General features: G+C 34.0%; 1 protein-coding gene and 1 pseudogene across 1 annotated transcript in view; both read left to right on the top strand.

Moving 5' to 3' along the window:
* The window catches only part of LOC145266352 (gamma-aminobutyric acid type B receptor subunit 2-like), a 1041657-nt gene that overhangs the window by 147820 nt on the left and 871926 nt on the right, over positions 1-21911 (top strand). The window contains exon 2 of the mRNA XM_080121967.1: positions 21531-21701. Within this exon, the coding sequence (XP_079978093.1) occupies positions 21531-21701 (171 nt within the window). The remainder of the gene's footprint in view (positions 1-21530; positions 21702-21911) is intronic.
* On the top strand, positions 979-1115 carry LOC145266750 (U2 spliceosomal RNA; annotated as a pseudogene).

Below are 21911 nucleotides of genomic sequence, written 5' to 3'. Positions count from 1 at the left end.
GGGGCTGTCATAGTTATTTTTTTTTTACCATAATACTTAAATCTCTACAGACACTAGTGTTTCATCCTTTTTGGAATCTTCAGTGCAGGGTGTCACGATTATCACCAGTCGACAGATTCGAACTATAAATAAATATATATATATATATATATATATATATATATATATATATATTTGTCAGCGTGTCCGCGAAAAGTCTCTACCAAACTAATCTCTTAATAATTGGTGTACGTAGTTGAAATTTGATATATAGGGTATTTGGACCTATAGCCCACTTTCAATTTTGCTGATAAAGGGTCAAAATCGAAAACAAAACAGTTGACCATGGCAAGGTAAGTCGAAGAAAGCATTACTGCTGTTATTTTTGGTATATTCAAACTTTTCACATATATTTATTAGTAACTGAGACGGTAACGACACTAGAGAGATAACGACAAATGCTAGGCGTTAAACTTTCGGATTTCGATTCAAGCAGATGGTACGCAAGTTCTGTTTTTAGTCGCGTGCAAGCGACTCTATAAGTCACTCCGTCGGTTGGTCGGTCGGTCGGTCTGTCCGTAACACTTTTGTGCTTGGCCTTTTTGGTTAAGATCAAAGATATTTTGTTAATAGATGCTGTTCTTAGCTTTTTAAGCTTTTTCTTGGTCTTTGTGTCAAGATTAAAGTGTAGTATCTGTTCCGGCAGATACTGCAAGCAAAGACCATATGTGGAGGTAACCCTTCATACCAATTGTCACTATCCAGCTTCCATTTCCCACCCATCGTGAGTTGGTCCCCTTTTCCCTCTCCCCTTCTTCTCTCTCTACATTAAAAAACGGCCTTGTGCCTAATTTGCTCAGTGGAGAAGCAAATAAATACAACCTTCATACCAATTGTCACTATCCAGCTCCCCTACTCCCCGGGGAGTTGATCCCCTTCACTCCTCACATAAAAAATCGGGCATTGCCTAATTTGCTTGGTGGGGGGGGGCAAATAAATACCCTTTTCTTGGCCTTTTGGCCAAGATCAAAGTGTAGTATCTGTTCTTACTACATGCTGTACTTATGTTTGTAACTTTGTGATATAAAGTGGGGATCACTTTTCTGTATTAATTTAATGTAAAATGATCACCCACTTTACAACTAGTCAGTCTCAAAGCCATTCAAGTCATTCTCCAGATCATTCAAGGTGTTTTTGAAGGATTCCAGTTATTTTTAAGCATTCAAGTCATTCTTAAGGTCATTGAATTCATCTTTAAGTTCATTCAAGTCATTCTAAGTCATTTACTTTTTATTTATTTAAATCATTTCAGCCAATGTTTTGGTCATTTTTGTTTATCTTTAAGAATTTCATATCAATCCTACATTCACGCATTCATTCATTACATGAGAGCACACGACTAATGGGTATCGGCCTTGTTTATTCTTCATATGGCACATGCGTCGAATCCAAATTCCATGCAGATATGCTCTGTGACAGTTTTTTACAGTTTTGATCATGGAGATTAGGTGGGTTTTTTTTTTGTCTCTGCAGAGTTTAAGATCTCCCACAAATAGTAAATGGTTCACTCTTTTGCGTTTTTTCTTTTTAACTAACTCTACTGATTACTGAATATTATGAAAACTACAAAAACAAGCTCTTTTTGATTTATATACACGCTTTAATATGATATTTTAATTTATACAGATTTCTTATTTCACTCTCAATTATTATATTGTATTCAATACATATATAAGTGATTCTGAAAGTTTCAAAATTATAACTTAAGTGCCATCAGCTATAAGCGAAACCAAAACATTTAACTCTTCGACGGCATTCGCTTCCATATGACCGCTGGGCAGATGGACATCAAAACTTTCAGAATGCATGCATATAAATGTATATTTGCGCATGCATAGAGTATACACTTAAAGCCAACTAACGCTTACCCAATTTCCAATTAATTAGATAAACATTAGCTTACTTTGATATTCTTGGTACGGGCACCGAACAAAATCTTCGTCCTTCAGTCGAAGGCACGCTTTTGTTTGTTTTTGTTTTGTTTTTTTCGTGGCAATCCTACATTCACGCATTCATTTATTACACGAGAGCACGCGACTAACGGCTATCAGCCTTGTTTATATAACTTTTAAAATCATAGATTGGATGAGAATCAACAGAGAATTGGCTCGATATAAGTCTATACTCCAATAATTTGTGTGTGTGTGTGTGTGTGTGTGTGTGTGTGTGTGAATTGATATTTATATTAAAAACACTTTTCTTTTTTTTTATAAAAAAAAAATCTAACGTTTATATATGCGTCGTGGAATTGCATTCCTATCTAGAAGGTCTGGCTAATTTGCATATTCTTTTAAACATTCGTTTTCATTAAAATTCCATATTAGGTTTTTCGGTTTTCTTATCTTTAGTTTACTTTTACGTGTAATTACATTCATGCAGATATTCTACATGAGTTATTCTTGCGTAATATTTGCGTAGAAAGGTGATAATAAACACAAACCTCTTTCTATATATATATATTTATGTATGCGTATATATATTTGTTTAAATGATTGCCTAACAAACTCCTCTGTCAGTGTCGGTGTAAAAGCGTGAAAATTAAAGAAATGGAATTTGCTAGGTGAAGGACGAACAACGGCATTACGAATATGCATGCATAACGTAATAACTATTGATTCATGTTACCGCACGAGTCATTTTTGTGTGTTGCTGTTTTTTTTTTATTTTTAACTTTTAAAATCATTGCTACGTATTGGGTCCAATATAATATAATAACAACTTGGACGTCTTTATGTATGCGTATATATATTTGTTTAAAAGATTGCCTAACAAAGTCCTCTGTCAGTTTTTGGCCGGCAGATATGAAACTTAATATATAGGGTATTCGAACCTATGCGAAACTTTATAATTGGGGTTTTAGTTGGGGAAAATCGGTGTAAACGCGTGAAAATCAAAGAAATGGAATTTGCTAGGTGAAGGACGAACGACAGCATTACGAATGTGCATGGGCAACATACTAGCTATTGATTCATGTTTTCATTTTTAGCCTTGCAACAAACATGTCTTCATAGCTCAGGCATTAACGTCAAAGGAGAATGTAAATTGTAAGTTTTCGTTTCGATTCTCGGTAGTACCGCACGAGTCATTTTTGTTTGTTGTTTTTTTTTAACTTTTAAAATCATTGCTACATATTGGGTCCAGTATAATATAATAATAAATACGAATTCTGAATTAATTAAAATATCATATTTTAGCGTATTTTACGACCGGACAGTTCCGGGCGACTTGCTATTAAATAATAAATCTGCATAAAATAAAATATATGTTTGCATATTTTACGCCCAGGTAACGCCAGCGACCTGCTATTCATTAAAAAAAAAACAGTTTAAAAGTATTGTTTGTTCCTAACTGATTGTGACTTTATAATGTACTAGCAGGGGTGCCCGGCGTTGCTCGGGTGTTTGGAGGTGTATGCTGTGCAAAAAAAGCAAAAAAAACAAAAACAAAAATGGTTAATTTTTTAAAACTTTGACCCCTATTATGACCCCTTAAAATTTATAGTTTCGGGCTCAAATCACTTTATTAAGTTAGATCCAGGTTCAAGGAACCTATATCTAAAATTTCAAGTGTCTAGACCCAAAATTTGTTTTGTAGAGTTCTTAAAGGTCAAATCGTTGAAATTTGACCCCTTAACAGCCAAATTTCTGGCTGACACCCGTCACATCGATTTTCCCAAATCTCAGTACCCGGTATTTCAAATTTCGAGTCTATAGACTAAAAATTGACAGAGTTATTGCGTAGGGAAATGTACACAGACAGACACACAGACACACAGACAGACAGACAGACACGTTCACTTTTATAGATATATAGACTATATAATAAAGCTCAACGTGTGTGTGTATGTTTGTCCGTACACGAATAGGCTTGGACGGTATGATAAACCTACCCCTATCAACGGGGGTGAGGTCCATCGGGGAAGATCTCGCCGTTTCACGTAGAGTTACCAACTTTTCCAGGATAACCCAGCATGGGTAGAGGGGGGTATTGACGGGTTACACCGCTCACCTCCACCAACGTTTGTGTCACTTATAACTGGGAACTTTATTCACGCTCATACCATTTGACGTATCACTCACTCCCACCAACAGCAGTGTGGCCAATGGGGGGGGATCTAATTAGTGTTCATACGTCTGTGTCAATAAAGATTCTCAGTACTCATGTTCATTTGAGAGTTGGGCATATCGAATAATTGCCGTCACCCCACCCCTACAAGATGATCAAAGCAATGCTGAGTCTGTCTGTCAATCTGTCTGTCTGCCAGTCTGTCTGACTGTCTGTAGAACGGTGCAATAAAGCTCAACGTCTGTCTTTCCGCCTATACATTTATAGAACGAAAAACAATAGAAGTTGCAAAAATTATGTAGAAAAAATATCTATTTAAAGGAATTTAAAAGTTATATAATCTATCATATAAATCTCACCTGTCTGTTTAAATTTATGCATGTATGTATGTGGGTCACGGTTCTTTAAACCAGTTTGGTGATAGGCGCAGCAGCAAAGACGTCAAGTTTTTTTTTCACGTTCTTTTCTTCCTTCGCGGCATGGGTTCGAGCCTGCCTGCCTACTACCACTTTTTTTTTATATCTGAACACACACCTCTAAATACTCGGGCAACTCCGGGCACCCAGGCTAGTTATTATATAAATCAGAGTCCATTTTTAAGGGTCTTTTTGAACCCGATAACCGACGGGTATGTCTGCTAGTATATTTATATCACACAATATAAAGAATCGCTTTTAGAATCGGAAAATAGCGACAATTTATGTTTTTTCTGATACCGATTCCGATACTCTAAAAAGTTCCGATTTTTACAAGTTCCAGATTCGATTCTTATTAATTGTTCCAAGATTAATTAGATAGAAACAGAGATAAAGTTTGGTATAAAACAATAACTTTCTTGCTTTTTTCTTACTTAGTATGTACTCCCCCCCCCTCGCCCCAACCATAAATATACTGCTTCTATGATATAAAAATAAGGCAGCTATTTTGTTCCGTTTCGAATGAGACCTGCGATATTCCAGGCACGAGGACATTTTTTTCCGGCATCCATCTTTTCATTAAGATTTTACGTTTCATTGTGTGTTTGTTTTGTTTGTTTTCTTTTTCGAGAATTGCGTCCATTTTTGCTTCGACAACGAGGCTGGATATTTCCATTAGTTCTTTTTTTTTTTTTTTTTTTTTTTTTTTTTTTTTTTTTTTGCGTGAGTCTTTTTTATCCTGCCAGATAAACGATCCACTTCTTTAAGATGCGGGCATTTATTTATTTTTTTTTTTTTTGTTGTATCTTTTTTTTCTTTCACATCGAGTTGTTCCAGCGCTTCTCGGCCTTTTTTTCTTCTTCTTTTTTTAGCCTCGCGGAACCCTTAAAATAAATTACGTATCTTAGAAAACGCACGGACAAAAATGAAAATGATAAACCATATCTTTTTTTTTTTTTTAGTTCTATCGTATTACACGTGGTAAATATCAACTCCCGTTATATAAAGTTATGTATGCGTGTATGTTTATATATCTGTATGCATCAACTTCTATTTAAACTGTCATTATGAGATTTGGAACACGGTCGTTAGGCGTATTTGCTTCACTTTCTCTCTTTTTTTTTTTTTTTTTTTTTTTTGTATATTACATTTTTACCCCAAACAAGGCACAGTGCCACTTTGAAGTAGGGAGCTATATATATATATATATATATATATATATATAAGCCAAGTACGTCCAAGGATGAAATACTGTTGCCATATCTGGGCAGGAGCTGCCAAAAACAGCCTATCATGCCTTGACAGAGTACAAAATAGACTTCGTGGCTTAGTGGGGGATGCCCTTTTCTCTACCCTGCAACCCCTCTCCCACAGAAGAGACGTTGCGAGCCTATGCTTGTTTTATCGTTATTTTCATGGCAGGTGCTCGTCTGAACTCCAATCCCTGGTCCTCCCTCGCCAATCTTTCACGAAAAACACCCGTCTAGCTGAATCCACTGTCAAAAGTTTCCCCCACTCTATATCTGTGCCTAAATCAAAACGCGGATTCCATGAACAAAGCTTCTTTCTTAGAACTGCACGCCTGTGGAACTCTGTTCCGTTTGCCTGCTTCCCTCCGGACTACAACTTGGATGTCTTCAAGTCTAATGTTAACAAATTCCTAATGAACCGCCCCCTTAAGTAAACACTCCATCAAATCTCCACACTAACGTAGTGGTGATCACTGTGTAAGTAAAAAAATAATTATATATATATATATATATATATATATATATATATATATATATATATATATATATATATATATATATTATTCCTTAATTGGAATTCATTTTTCAGATGAGCATTATATATATTAATTTATTTTTATTTCGGACTATTATTCTCATCTTTATTAGTTGTTTTTTATTAATAAAGATGAGAATAATAGTCCGAAATAAAAATAAATTAATATATATAATGCTCGCCTCAAAAATGAATTCCAATTAAGGAATAATATACATACCAATCGGTACGAACCCGATTATGGAAGATCAGATAATAAATAAACGTGGATTTATAAGATCAAAAAATCCAACCTTGATCGCCCTTCGGGGCCCATGGCGCAGTTGATAGAGACGTTGAATCTCTACAGTTCCAGATGAACATTGTCTGAAGATAGCGGTTTCAATCCCACCCAAAACGTGCCAGAGGTTTAATTGGCCAAAATGTGGGGAGACGACAACAACTACGGATGGCAGTGATGGCCGAGAATGCAGTTAGGAGATTCGAAGTTCCTATCCGTCGCGGTTATCACCTGACGAAGGCCAGAGGAGTAGTTGGCCGAAACGTTGTGAATAAACAAAACTAATAAAAGATAAAAAAACAACAACTAATTAAGATGAGAATAATAGTCCGAAATAAAAATAAATTAATATAGGGAGCTTCTATCGGGGACATAAGTTGCAGAGATATTATGAAGGGAGTTGAGTAGCAAGATGTCTGTTCACATTACACTTGAACTTCTGCATGTCAGTACAGTTGGGAAAGCAGAATCCCGGAAAAGGAGTTCCAAAGTCTAGCAGTTCTGGGGAAGAAACTATTGGAGTAGAAGGCTTTCTTCCACCTAGGGATCTCTGGTGTGAAGGGGTGGGATTTAGCTGCTTGTCAGTTTTGTCGGGGGTATTTATGTCGAGGAGGTATAAGTGCTTGGAGTTCGTCAGAGCATTCACTATTAAACTATTTGTAGAACAGGCAGAGGGATGCAACATTTTGTCGATGGGACAGAGGCTGAAGCTTAGATGACAGTTCAGGTCTTATCAGGTTGCCGACTCCCTTTTGAACCCTGTCCAGGAGTGAGTGACAAGTAACAGATGCACTAGCCCAAATGTGACAACAGTATTCCATACATGAGCAAATGGTCGCCTTATAGATGTACAGGTCACTTTCAGGCGTAAGTAGCTTTCTAGCACGGTAGAGGGAGCCCATTTTTATTCGCAGCAGGCTCAATGCTCTCAATGTATCTGTTCCAATTCATGTTACCTGTGAACGTTAGACCGAGGAGTTTAAAAGAAATAGTTTCATGTAATATGTTTTTGGCCATTGCTATTGGTGGTAGAGAAGGTTTCTTGTAATTACTGAAGGAAACAAGCTTAGTATTGTTAGCATTGAATGTGACCATCCATTTTTGTCTCCATTACACTAGAGATTGGAGCTCTTTCTCTAGTGTGTCTGCCATTTTCTTAAATATGTGTTCATTTATTTTACCCTCTTGCCTATTAAAGAGCGTGGTGTCATCAGCAAATATATCCATCTCAAAGACAATGTTATCAGGCAAGCCTTAAACAAATCATTCTCTCTCAGATGCAAATTTAGATTTTTTTTTCCTTGCCCACACTTCTATATAAAAATTATACAATTTGTAAAAAATGAGTCACTACTTATCAAGGCCCGAAGGCCACTCGAGGATAAGGGTTACTTAATGTAAGGTTATAGTGTAGTAATCGCCAAACTGGGTACAATTTTATTATTTATAAAGACGGCTAAACAAGACTTGTTTTCATAGCATTTGAAGGCTACCATGTTGCATTCAACCGGGAAGCAGACGAGGAGACCCGTGTTCCATAGGCGAGCAGCTCTAGGAATGAAGTTTGTTCATGGAATCAGCGTTTAGATTTAGGCACGGATAGAAAATGAGGAAATTGTTGATAGTGGTTGTAGCTAGTAGAGTGTTTTTTTTGTGAAACGTCGGCAAGGTGAGAACCATATATTTGAACTTAGACTAGCACTTGCCATAAAAATAGCGATAGAACAGATGCAGGTTCGTAAAATATCTTCTGTGGAGAAAAAGGTTGCAGGGAAGAGAAAAAAGGCATCACCTACCGGATTCTACTTCCATTTCTATTCCTATCCCTGTCTGCCTCTTACCACTTTCCAATGTTTCTTAAATCTTAAAACTTAACTGCTGCTGATGTCGAATTGGAATTCTTTTCCCCTTTTTTTTAGTGCTTTTTCTAATATCTTTTTTCTTAATTATAAAAATTTCCTCTTCAATGTAACCCTCTCCCACAGGAGAGACGTTGCGAGCCTGTCTTTGTTTTATCGTTACTACCATGGCAAATGCTCGTCTGAGCTCCAATCTCTGGTCTCCCCTCACCAATCTTTCACGAAAAACATCCGTCTAGCTGAAACCACTGTCCAAAATTTTCCCCACTCCTTATCTGTGCACAAAACCAAAACAGGAATACCGCTTCTTTCTTAGAAGTGCACGCCTGTGAAACTCTGTTCTGTTTGCCTGTTTCCCACCTGACTACAACCTAGATGTCTTCAAGTCCAACATAAACAATTTCCTGATGAACCACCCCCTTAAGTAAGACACTTTATCAACTCTCCAATACTAACGTTCTGTACAAGCAATAACCCTTATCCCCGAGTGTCTTCCGGGCCTTGATAAGTAGTGACTACCTTACTAGTAATTAATATATATATATATATGTATATACATATATATATACATACATATATATACATATATATATATATAAATGAAATAAAAATTACAATTAAATTTACCAAAATGATCCAAGATGATAAAATTAAAGTATATTATAAATATTAAAGAATTAATATTTATAAAATTATCTCAGCCAGATGTAAAAGCTCGATAAAACCAAATAGGAAATAGAGCTTATAATATGAGCAAACAGTTAATAAAATATGTTAAAAAATACTTTGAAATGAGTTAAAAACAGATTTTATCTGAAAAGGAAACACTAGATAAGTGGATAGTCCTTAATCCGCGGTGTTTCGAAGAAATACTTTCCTTCTCATCAGAGGGTAGGAATTAGCAAAATGCGGGATCGGATATGGCATGCAGAAGTATTTGATGAAACTGCAAGTAAGTCAAAGATCTTACTTGAAAACAAAAAAAGTGAAGCAGAGGGAATATGGTGAAGAAAAAGGTGATTACACATGAATGGATAGTCTGGTGGAAGATTAATAATCCAACGACGGTATATATATGTATATATATAAAAATGTAAATTTGGTTCGTTCCAAACGAATAAAACCATATTTCTACGTTATCAATTTATTTGAAATTTTCAGACAACCCATCCTTAGAGTCGAGGCAAGTTTTTATGTTATTAAAATAAATTTACCTCGCGAATTATTAAAATATTAAATAAAATAAATATATTTTTTTAACCGTGGTGCGAATCTGTTCTGTTGATAAAACTGAACTTCCAGTTCGATTCAATTCACAGCCACGAATTGACGAAAGATTTCATTTTCTGTTTACTAATTACAAAAGAAACAAATAAAAACATAATTCATTTGTTTATCTTCCAAATTTTTTTAATTTACACATTTTTTCTTTATTATATAAGGCAAAAAAAAAGTTTGTCGCTTGCTTTTTGAGTTTTTTGTTTGTTTTTCGATATAAGATTGGTTGGAATAAAAAAAAGCACGATTTAAAAAATAGCGCGGATCACTCTCTGCATTAGCACCGAAAAATGTTACTAAACATTTATTAATAATTTTTCACTTTTACAAAGATTTGATTTTAAATTTCTTTTAAAATGACGACTTTTATCGACTTTTTTTTATTAAATATCCACCCCACCCGCCAATGGTGTTTATTCCGGGGTTTATATTACTGTACACATGGATTCGAAAAAGTTGTCAAAAACAAATATATAACAAATAAATGTTATCAAAAGCAAGATAAGTTACTTTTCTACCAAACTGGATATATTTTTCGTGTTTTTATTCAATGTAAAATGTTTATTCAGCTCGAAAAACATACAGTGTTTACCGATGTATTCGAAAATTCAAGATGGCGTATGTTTCTCTCTTTAACACTGTAAGTTTGGGAAAAGGTGTTATAAATAAAAACCCAGATAAAATACTGTAAAAAACTCGCTCAATATATGTTACCGTGACATAGGTTGACATATATTCAGCGGGTTTTTAATAGTATTTTGTATAGTTTTTTATTTATAACACCTTTTCCCAAACTTACCGTGTTAAAGAGAGAATCAGACGCCATCTTGAATTTTCCTTTACATCGGTAAACACTGTATGTTTTTCTGTTTTTTATTGATGAATAAATTTATTTATCCGCAGCTTTTATTGATTAGTAAATCTACTTCTCTGCCACGGGCACTGAACCCCTCCTTTTTTTTAGAAAGTATTTTCGGGTGGGTATGCTGACAACAAATATCAGTTAAATTTTGCAAATAGCCGCCCCCCTCCAAAAGTGGTGTTTATTCCGGAAGCTGTTCTTAAGATTTGGAGGTTGGGGGGGGTGATTCCAAGGTGGACCTAATCTAAAAAGAAAACAAAAAAAACAAGTTTTTTATGCGCACATAAGCAACTATTTTTTATTACCTTTTTTTTTACTTTTTTTATTTAAAAATTAGTAAATTTCAATGAATACAATAATAAATCATTTATCATTAATATGTGTTTTTGGTTTTGTGTTGAATGAAACTTTTTTTTTCATTACAACAATAATGAACCAATTTAAATCTTCCGGCATGCGTTTAAGGGTTACGAAATTATCAATAAATCGTTTAGTTACTAAGCCAACGTAAGTAAATAAAAAAAATGTTACGTGTGCATGCATTAGCATTGACTAGGGGGGGCTAAGGGAGCGACCATTAAATAATTATGCTGGTCGCCATAGAACTCAACGCCCAAGGAGTACCTAAAGTGGCACTTATGCACTTATGTTATCGTGCTATTTTTTAAAATAGTATTTTCATGTTAAATTCAAATTTTACAATATGTTTTTCTTTTATTAATTTGTTAAGTGAAAGTACAGATAACCCGGTCGGTTTCTAATGTGTTGAAAATCTAGCCCCCCCCCCAAAAAAAGGGAGTACTCTGGATAATAACAAAACATTAAAATTGCCTCAGTCTCGAAAGATTTCTTCTCTACTGAACGAGGAAACAAACGGTGAAGTGTAGTTCACCTTCTGTTCCTCTCACCCTCTCTCTTCCTCTCTTAATATCTCTCTCTATCCATCTCTCCCTTTCCCTCTCTCAATCTATCTTTCTCTCTATATCACCCTCTCCATCTCTCTTTGAGCCCCTTTCTCTCTCTAACTCCCTCTATCTCTCTCCTTTCCTCTGTCTCATCCCTCTCTGTTTCTAACTCTCCCCCTCTCTCTGTTTATCTATCAATCCATTTATCTCTCTATCTCCTTCTCTTTCTCTATTTTCCTCTCACTTTCTCTTTTCTATCTATATATCTTCCTCTCTATCTGTCCATTTCTAATCCCTCATCCTATTTTAGTCTTAAGGCAATGTCAAAACATGGATAAATCCTATTTTAGTCACCTAATTTACTGACTGTGAGAATAGAAGTTATTTGGAAATTACTGCTACCTTGAACAGCACCAGAAGTAACTGGTAAAACCTTTCTAATTAAATTGATTTTGGCAGCCATTTGGTAACAAAATGACATAGCCTTAGCCCTTGCTGCATGAGGAATACCTGCGACCTTGCTGCCAAGTAGAATAATTATTTATTCTACTTTAAAACATTCAACTTTTCAAAAATCTCATCTTCGACATCTCCAAAACATCCAATATGGGGAAAAATATTGCAGAAATGCAAACTTATTGTTTAGGATGAATGCAAAATGGTACGCAAAAAAATCACTTGAGGCTCTTGGTCGATCCTTGCAAGATTTGCGTGGCAATGTCAGACCATTTGGGAATGCAGTAATATTGCTTGCAGGAGATTTCAGACAAATGTTACCTGTTATTCTTCAATCAACACCAGCAGATGAAATAAATGCTTGCCTCAAATACTCTACTTTTTTGTTCCATGTGAAGACATTAAACTTAACTCAAAATATGCATGTCCAGTTGCCGACTGTTCGATCCGCACAAAAACTTTTGTATCACTTGTGGGAAATTGGGTACGAAAAAGTGCCAGCTGATCAGAGTTAAGGGCAAAATTATTTGACTTTTAACTTCTGTAATTTCTGTAATTTTATTTCATCAAAAGAATAGTTAGTTTAAAATTTTTTTTTTCAGATATTCAAATTATAAGAATTCCATTTGACTGAGTGAATGAGCTATTCTTGCAGGTCAATATAAAGATGCCCATGAACTTAACGCTATTATTCAATGTAAAATTCCATGTGAGGTAGTCAAACAGAAATCCATCGACACTGTTGTGAAAGCAGATAAAGTGGTTAATTATCCAACAGCTATATTTGCCAGGGATGCCATCGCATGTATTGCAACTGAAATTTGGTGTACTAATTATCATGTTGTGAAATATAAACCAATCCAAGCTTTGCAATGGCACATAGCTTGCAGTAAAAAAAATAACAAACAATATCATAGAAACAACAATCTTAACAGGACCTTTCACAGATGAATATATCTTCATTCCATGCATTCCTATGATTCAACCGGATACATCATTACACTTTAGGAAATTTAACTTTCCAATTTTATTTTCATTTGCAATAACCATCAACAAAGCACAGGGAACAATTGTGGGCCTTACAGTTACACACTGATTGTTTTTTCACATGGAAAATTTATATTACGTATTCAAGAGTCACCAAACCGGAAAATCTCTATATCAGCTAAGAAAATGGAACAACAAAAACTGTGTACCCATGCAAAATGGAAAATTAAACCTATAAGAAACATGCTTTTTCTCATTTTGGAACTTTTTCCATTGCGCCAATTTGAGCCACAGAAACGCGTGGCAGGGTACAGCTAGTATATATATATATATATATATATATATATATATATATATATATATATATATATATATATATATATATATATATATATGTGTGTAGGCTACATTTCTGGATTTAGATATAAAAATTGAGGATGGGATTTTTCTTTATAAAATATTTGATAAAAGAAACGCTTTCCCCTTTAAAATAGTACTATGCCCCATAAAGATAGCACCTGCCCTGTATTTATGTTTAATGGAACCATTATGTCAGATTTCTTTAGAATAGCATGCGTTACTTTAAAATTAACAGATTTTATACCGCCAGTTTCTAGTTTAGTAATAAGGATGATAAAACAAGGTTGGGATAAAAATAAAATAGTTAAACAGTTAAATAAAGCATTTGTTCGTTATCCTGATGCTTTTTAATCGTTTAAGATAAGCCAGACTATATTAATAAAGGAAATCCAAAACTATATTAGCAATGTATGAAATGTATTTATAATTACATATAATAAATTTATATTATTAAAAAAAATGTATATTTGTAAAAATATTTTTAACGTTTATATATCTAATTTTAAATAAGAATGTAAATATACTAAATACTAATCATAGTGGGGGTGATAAATAGTTAAATGGATTAATCCTAATCTTATAAATACAAGATTGATAAATTAAAAAATTAAAAAATGTATCCATTTGAAATGTGGAAATTGATGAATCGCACAGGTAAGAAATTCATTTTTATAGTATGAAAAGGTTAGTAATTGCAATTAAGAATAGGAAATTGGATCAAATGTTTGAAACATGTCTTCTTCCTAAGATTAAGGGTGGTGGTGTTTGATAACCACTGCTGGGGAGCCATGATGTAATATACTGTTTTTTTTTTTAAAATCCCCGAAACGGGGTTTCATGGTAAACAACTGTTGATCCCTTGAAAAATAAATGATTGGTATTATAGTAAATTCGAGAGCGAGTTGATGCAGTGATTGCAGGTGACTAAATGACTTACTGACTAGATGGTTTTCTAACGAATGATAAAAAATATTTTTGTATAGTTTTAAAGGTTAAAAACTTCAAAGACTATATATATATATATATATATATATATATATATACGAGCAAACAGTAAATAAAACATGTTAAAAACACTTTGAAATGAGTTAAAAACAGATTTAATCTGAAAAGGAAACACTAGATAAGTGGATAGTCCTTAATCCGCGGAGTTTCGAAGAAATGCTTTCCTTTTCATCAGAGGGTAGGAATTAGCAAAATGCGGGATCGGATTTTGCATGCAGAAGTATTTGATGAAACTGCAAGTAAGTCAAAGATATTACTTGAAAACAAAAAAAGTGAAGCAGAGGGAATGTGGTGAAGAAAAAGGTGATTACACACACACACACACACACATATATATATATATTTATATATATATATATATATATATATATGTTCCGCAATAGTATTGAGCATTCTCTTCAGGATTTTACTAATTACCATTTTTGCTATAAATATATATGTGTGTGTGTGTGTGTGTGTGTGTGTGTGTGTGTGCGTGTGTGTGTGTGTGTGTGTGTAATCAAATAATTGTTTTTTTTATATTTACAGTCACTAGTGTTTCATGCTTATATTATCATCAGAGTAGAGTAGCAATTCCTGCCGGTCATGAGAGTCGAACCCAATGATCCACACACAAACTGCTGTGTGGTATCACAGCTCCTCAGTGGTTCCATACTAGCACTAGTGGATTAATAGTCACCAGGAAGGGAGTTCCACAGATGTTCAGTCCTAAGAAAGAAACTACTTAAATAGTAAGGTCTATTGAGAGTAGGCCTCGAAAATGCTGATGTGATGAAGACCACTCGACCAACAAGTCAAGCGAGCTGGAAACAAAGGAAGCAGAGAATATATCAGGCAATTCTGAAAAAAAAACACATGCCATCATAGTATTTATAGAAAAAGTTTGAGATTGGCAACATAATGACTGATAGAAACAGTTTCTAGTAAAGAAGATAGCGCGAGAATAAAACGGACGTTTTTGCGTAGTTTACTTGCAATAAATATGTTTTCATATTGCTCTGTGTATGTTAGTGTAAATTTTAGCTGAAGAGATGAAAACCTAAGCAAATAATTATTGAATTAACATCAGTTCTTAGAAAAAAGCTACTAGAATAGAAAGGTGTAACGCAAAAAGGTATCAAAACAGCGAATTTTAGCTACTAGACCAATGCGTCAGAAAGAGCTGGAACAAACGAAGTAGACTATAGTTCAGGCGATGCTAAAGAGCACATGCAACAATAGTATTCATAGAAAAGTCACTGACTAGCAACATCACGTCTGTGTATGAGAGAGAGAGAGGGGGGAGAGGGGAGAAAGAGAGAGAAACAAACTTGCAATAAACATACTTTCATATTGCTCTGTATTTGTGTACGTGGCTTTTAGCTAAAGAGATAAACAGCCTTAGCAAATAATTATGAAATTAACACCATCGGTAATATTTATGTCTATGCAAATCTGTGATCGACAGATGATATATTGTGATGAGAGGATTATTGGAAGGGGGAGGTTCCCTTCGGAATATTTACGTTTAGATTACAGCAGATACTAATCTCCGGCGATCCGCGACAAATTTTTCCCGACCTTAATTGCCGTCGGCCAAAACACACAGGGCACATCATGAAACAGCGGCCGGATGCATCGAGATTAAAGACATTTTCATGATCAGAAAACTATAAAATACACTCACGCATATATATATACATATATACATATATATATATATATATATATATATATATATATATATATATACTAGCAGGGAGCCCAGCATTGCCCGGTCGTAAAGTACGTGTAAATATGGCATTTTGATTAATGCACATTTAATATGTATTATTATACTAGCAGTTTAGCCCAGCTTTGTTAGGGGCTTATGTACTTTTCATAACTTTATGTGCACGTATATACATACATATATATATATATATATATATATATATATATATATAAATATATCTCTCTGATCCCCATCTGGCATCAATTGTGATGGATGGCTCTCGTCTGGGTGAGGCTCCGTGTTTTGACAAGCTTCTGGGTTTGACCTTTACTCCTGATCTGAAATGGAACACGTACATCAAGTCTGTTGCCAAGGTCGCTGGAAAGATGGTGGGATCCTTCTACCGCTCCAGAAGATATCTCACTACTGATGCAATTCTCTATCTATATAAAACCCAAGTACGTCCAAGGATGGAATACTGTTGCCATATCTGGGAAGGAGCTGCTAAAAACAGCCTATCCTGCCTTGACAGAGTACAAAATAGACTTCGTGGCTTAGTGGGGGATGCCCTTTTCTCTACCCTGCAACCTCTCTCCCACAGAAGAGACGTTGCGAGCCTGTCCTTGTTTTATCGTTATTTCCATGGAAGATGCTCGTCTGAACTCCAATCTCTGGTTCCCCCTCGCCAATCTTTCACGAAAAACACCCGTCTAGCTGAATCCACTGTGAAAAATTTCCCCCACTCTATATCTGTGCCTTAATCAAAACGCGGATTCCGTGAACAAAGCTTCTTTCTTAGAACTGCACGCCTGTGGAACTCTGTTCCGTCTGCCTGCTTCCCTCCGGACTACAACTTGGATGTCTTCAAGTCCAATGTTAACAAATTCCTAATGAACCGCCCCCTTAAGTAAACACTTCAGCAAATCTCCTCACTAACTTAATGTACTTGCAATTACCCTTATCCCTGAGTGGCTTCCGAGCCTTGATAATTGGTGATCACTGTGTAAATATATATATATATATATAAATATATATATATATAAGTATATATATATATATATATATTTATCTGTGCCTAAATCCAAACGTAGATTCCATGAGCAAAGCTTCTTTCTTAGAACTGCACGCCAGTGGAACTCACTGCCGCTTGCCTGTTTCCCACCTGACTACAACTTGGACGTCTTCAAGTTCAACATAAACAAACTCCTGACAAACCGCCCCCTTAAGTAAGACACTCTATCAAAACCCCTAATACTAATGCTTACTACAATACTATCTGATTGATTACTGTACAATCAATAACCCTTATCCCTGAGTGGCCTTCAGGCCTTGATAAGTGGTGACCCCCATGTAAAAAAAAATGTATATATATGGTAGTAAGTTATAAAATATATGTTGCAATTAAACTACACAGAATGTGCCATGAACACAGTTATTCGCTATTTCTCTCATACACTTTAATAGATGTTGGGGTTCTTTAAAGTATAGGATAGCAAATTTTTCATGAAGGCATAATCTACATGGATCGACTAGGTCTCTACATGTGTAGTATTGAGCACTGTTGAAGTAAATACTTAAAGTTTACGCATAAATTTATACTTTGGTATAATAATTCATGTGATTTAATTAAGTAAGCATATATATATATATATATATATATATATATATATATATATATATATATATATATATATTTAAAACTTTGACTATCGTTCAGGTAAATTTCCACGTGTTTAGACCCCAAATCGCGGAGAAGTTTGGTAGAATCTGAAAAGATTAACTCTTTAAACTTTGACCTCTTGGCAGCCAACTTTTCGCCCAAAGACTTATTTAAAAGCTTACTGCATATCTGAATGTAAAATTTAAAATGTGTAGATCCAAAATTAGCTGCATAGTTTGTTAAAGATTGCAAACCGATTAAAAAACCGATTAAAAAAGCTTGCCCTATGTCTGAATGCTCTTTATGTAAAATTTCAAATGTTTAGACCAAAAATTGGCTGAGAGGGATTTTTTTTAACGTTGACCCTAATTTTCACCCTTTAACATTTATTGTTTCGGGCTCAAATCAAGTTAAAATGTTTGATCTATGCCCAAGGAACCTACATTTAAAATTTCAAGTATTTATACACAAAATTGGCGGAAGAGTTTGATAGAGTTTTCAAAAGTCACATCGTTGAACTTTGACCCCTTGACAGCCAAATTTCTGTCCGAAAACAAATTAAAAAGAATTTCCAACGTGTCAATACCTCTTATGTCAAATCTAGAGTCTGTAGACTGAAAATTGACAGAGTAATTTGGTAAGGCAATGTACAGACAGACAGACACACAAACAATTTCACTTTTATAGATATATAGATTATATTGAACCCAATATATAGTAATGATTAAAAAAGTTAACAAGAAAAAAGACTCGTGCATCACCACCGAGAATCGAAAACAAAACGTTTAGCTTACGATTTAATTTTGTCTCTGACGTTTATACTTGGGCTATGAAGACATGTTTCTTCAAAAACATGAAGCAATACCTATTACATTACGCACACATGTTCGTAATGCCTTGTTCGACTTTCATCTGGCAAAAACTTACAGAGAAATTTGTGAGAAAACATTGTTTAAACAAATATATAATTTATTTAAATATACTTATATTTATATATAATTTATTTAAATATAATTTATTTAAATATACTTAATTCAAATACGCTTTATTTAAATATTTTTTATTTAGATATAATTTAGTTAAATATGCTTTATTTAAATTTAATTTATTTAAATATACTTTATTTACATATACTTTATTTAAATATTATTTATTTTAATACACTTAATTTGAATATAATTTATTTAAATATACTTTATTTACATATACTTTATTTAAATATAATTTATTTTAATACACTTTATTTAAATATAATTTATTTAAATATAATTTATTTAAATATACTTTATTTAAATATAATTTATTTGAATATACTGTATTTTAATATACTTTATTTAAATATAATTTATTTTAATATAATTTATGTAAATATAATTTATTTAAATATACTTTATTTAAATATAATTTATTTAAGTATACTTTATTTAAATATACTTTATGTAAATATACTTTATGTAAATATACTTTATTAAAATATAATTTATTTAAATATACTTTATTTAAATATAATTTAATTAAATATACGTTATTTTAATATAATGCATTTAAATATACTTTGTTTAAATATACTTTCTTTAAACTAGCGCAATCTATTGCGCTCGTCACCGATTAAAAATGTTTCGGCAATATCACTTACGTTATTCGAACTTATTATGTTGTTTGAATTTAATGTTTTTTTAAGATATTTGAAATATTCACATTTTTAAAACTGTCAAACTATTTTCTGTTGCACATTCATCTTTTTAAAAACTGCTAAAACTTAAAAATTTTACACATTCATTGTTTTTGCATGTTTCTGTAAATAAATATATTTAAAAATATCTAAATATTTTCAAAACAAATATAACATATTAAGTTAATTAAACATAATTATTTGAAAAAAATATGCGATTAAAAAATAATTGATTAAAAAGTTTATTGTAATGGGGGTGAAAAAAAAAGGAAAATATTTGAAAATTGTATCCATTTTGTGCTTTCATACATAAATTTACAGACGCAAGCGCCAGCTACTGGCATGTTTTAAAGTTAGTGTCTCGTTTTATGCACAATTACCAAACATTTTTCATGTAAATAGTTTTATCTGTACACATATATTTCGTTATGAAGCCATTATTTCTGACATTCTATTTGTACAAATATTAATATTGGTCATAATAATCATCGACCAACATTTCTTTCGGCATATATTATTTAATTAATTGCAATGCTTATCAAGGTGGTTATTATTATTTATTCATTTATTTATTACGGACTGTTATCCTCATCTTGTTTCACGGCGTCCGGCCAACTATTCTTCTGACCTTCATCCATAGTTGTTGTCGTCTCACCACATTTTAGCAAACTAAGCCTTTGGCGGGTTTTGGGATTGAAACCACTATCTTCAGACAATTCTCACTTGGAACCGTAGACGTCTTTTATTTTTTTTTTAAATGGTGGTCAATAGGGTATTGCGTGTACAGTAATCAATGAGATAGTATCGTAGAAATCGATCGTATTGGAGATTTGATAAAGTGTCTTACTTAAGGGGGCGGTTCATCATGAATTTGTTTATGTTGGACTTGAAGACATCCAAGTTGTAGTCAGGTGAGAAACAGGTAAACGGAAGAGCGTTCCACAGGCGTACACTTCTAGTAAAGTATCTTTGTTCATGGAATCTACGTTTTGACTTTGCGACAGATAAAAAGTGGGGAAAATTATTGACAGTGGTTTCAGCTAGACGGGTGTTTATCGTGAAAGATTGGCGCTGGAGACCAGAGATTGGAGCTCAGACGAGCACTTGCCGTGGAAATAACGATAAAACAATGACAGGGTCTATTAATGTCTCTATTCACTGCACTACGGGCCCCGAAGAGCGATCAAAGTTTGATTTTTTTTTGGTCTTATAAATCCACGTTTATTTGTTATCTGGTCTTCCATTGTCGGGTCGGAACCAAATGGTGTTTTATTTAATTAATTGGAATGTTTATTGAGATGAGTATTATTTATTTATTTATTTATTTATTTATTGCGGACTATTATCCGCATTTGTTAAAAAGAGGAGAATAATAGGCGAGCATTGTCTGAAGATAGCGGTTTCAATCCTACCCAAAGCCGACCGCAGGCTTAATTGGCCAAAACGCAGTAAGACGACAACAACTATGGAAGGCAGTAATTGCCAAGGATGCGATTAGGAGATTCGGAGTTCCTATCCCGTCGCGGTAACCATCTGAGGAACCCCAAAGGAATACTTGGCCGAAACGTTTGAAAAATAGCAACTAAAAACAAAAAAAGGATGAAGATAATAGTCCGCAATAAATAAATTAACGTCTTTTTGCGTTGCCCGGCCATTTTTTAGCATAAAGAGGCTACCGAAAACATTAATTTTTGGGAACGCAGTAATAATAATTTAAGTATGGCGGCAAAAAATATAAGTAAAGAGGCCTCCAGAGCACATCGATGTATTGTTTCCCGGTGAAACAAGTGAATTGACAACATTTAAAACTGAATAAGTATACTTAGCGCTACTGCAAGCATCGAATCTTTTGAACGTAGTAATAATATTTTAAGTATGGCGGCAAAAAATATAAGTAAAGAGGCCTCCAGAGCGCTGCCGGTGTATTGTTTCTCGGGGAAACAAGTGCATGATAACAATTAAAACTTTATAGGCATAGCATCGAATCTTGGAAACGCCGTAATAATATTTAAAGTATGGCAACAAAAAATAAAACTAAAGAGGCCTCCAGAGCGCTTCTTCCTTTCTGGGAAGTCTGAATGTGAAGCAGAGTTCTATTCGTGATGGCAATCGGTAATTGAGAAGGAAAAGATTTCTATTTCTTTTTATCGATAATGTCACACTGATACGCCAAATAATAATATGCTTTCCGCTTCTTGTTATTTTCAGTTGTCCTACGCTGACACGAACCCTCTGCTCTCGGATCGCAAAGAATACGAGAATTTCTACCGCACCGTGCCAAGCGACAGTGATTTCAACCCTGCTCGACTGGCTTTACTTCGGAAGTTCAAGTGGAAACGAGTCGGAACCATTTACCAAGACACATCAGAACATGCACAAGTAAGTGTTTACTGGCTCTATTGAATTTTATTGTTTTTTTCTTGAGATACTTCACGGTTCGGTTATCACGGATTCGCTACTTCACGTTTTTTTAATATATTAATATCGTGGAATTTCACCATAAATCCATAAAAAACCGTGATAATCGAATATTCTGTATATATTTATATGCAGTACCAAACTCTGATAGCGTACTGTACAACGTAGCAA

This window comes from Euprymna scolopes, chromosome 41 (genome assembly GCF_053919585.1).
Source record: "Euprymna scolopes isolate OS-2025 chromosome 41, ASM5391958v1, whole genome shotgun sequence".
Taxonomy (NCBI): Eukaryota; Metazoa; Mollusca; class Cephalopoda; order Sepiida; family Sepiolidae; genus Euprymna; species Euprymna scolopes.
This window is presented reverse-complemented; position numbering and strand designations above follow the sequence as displayed.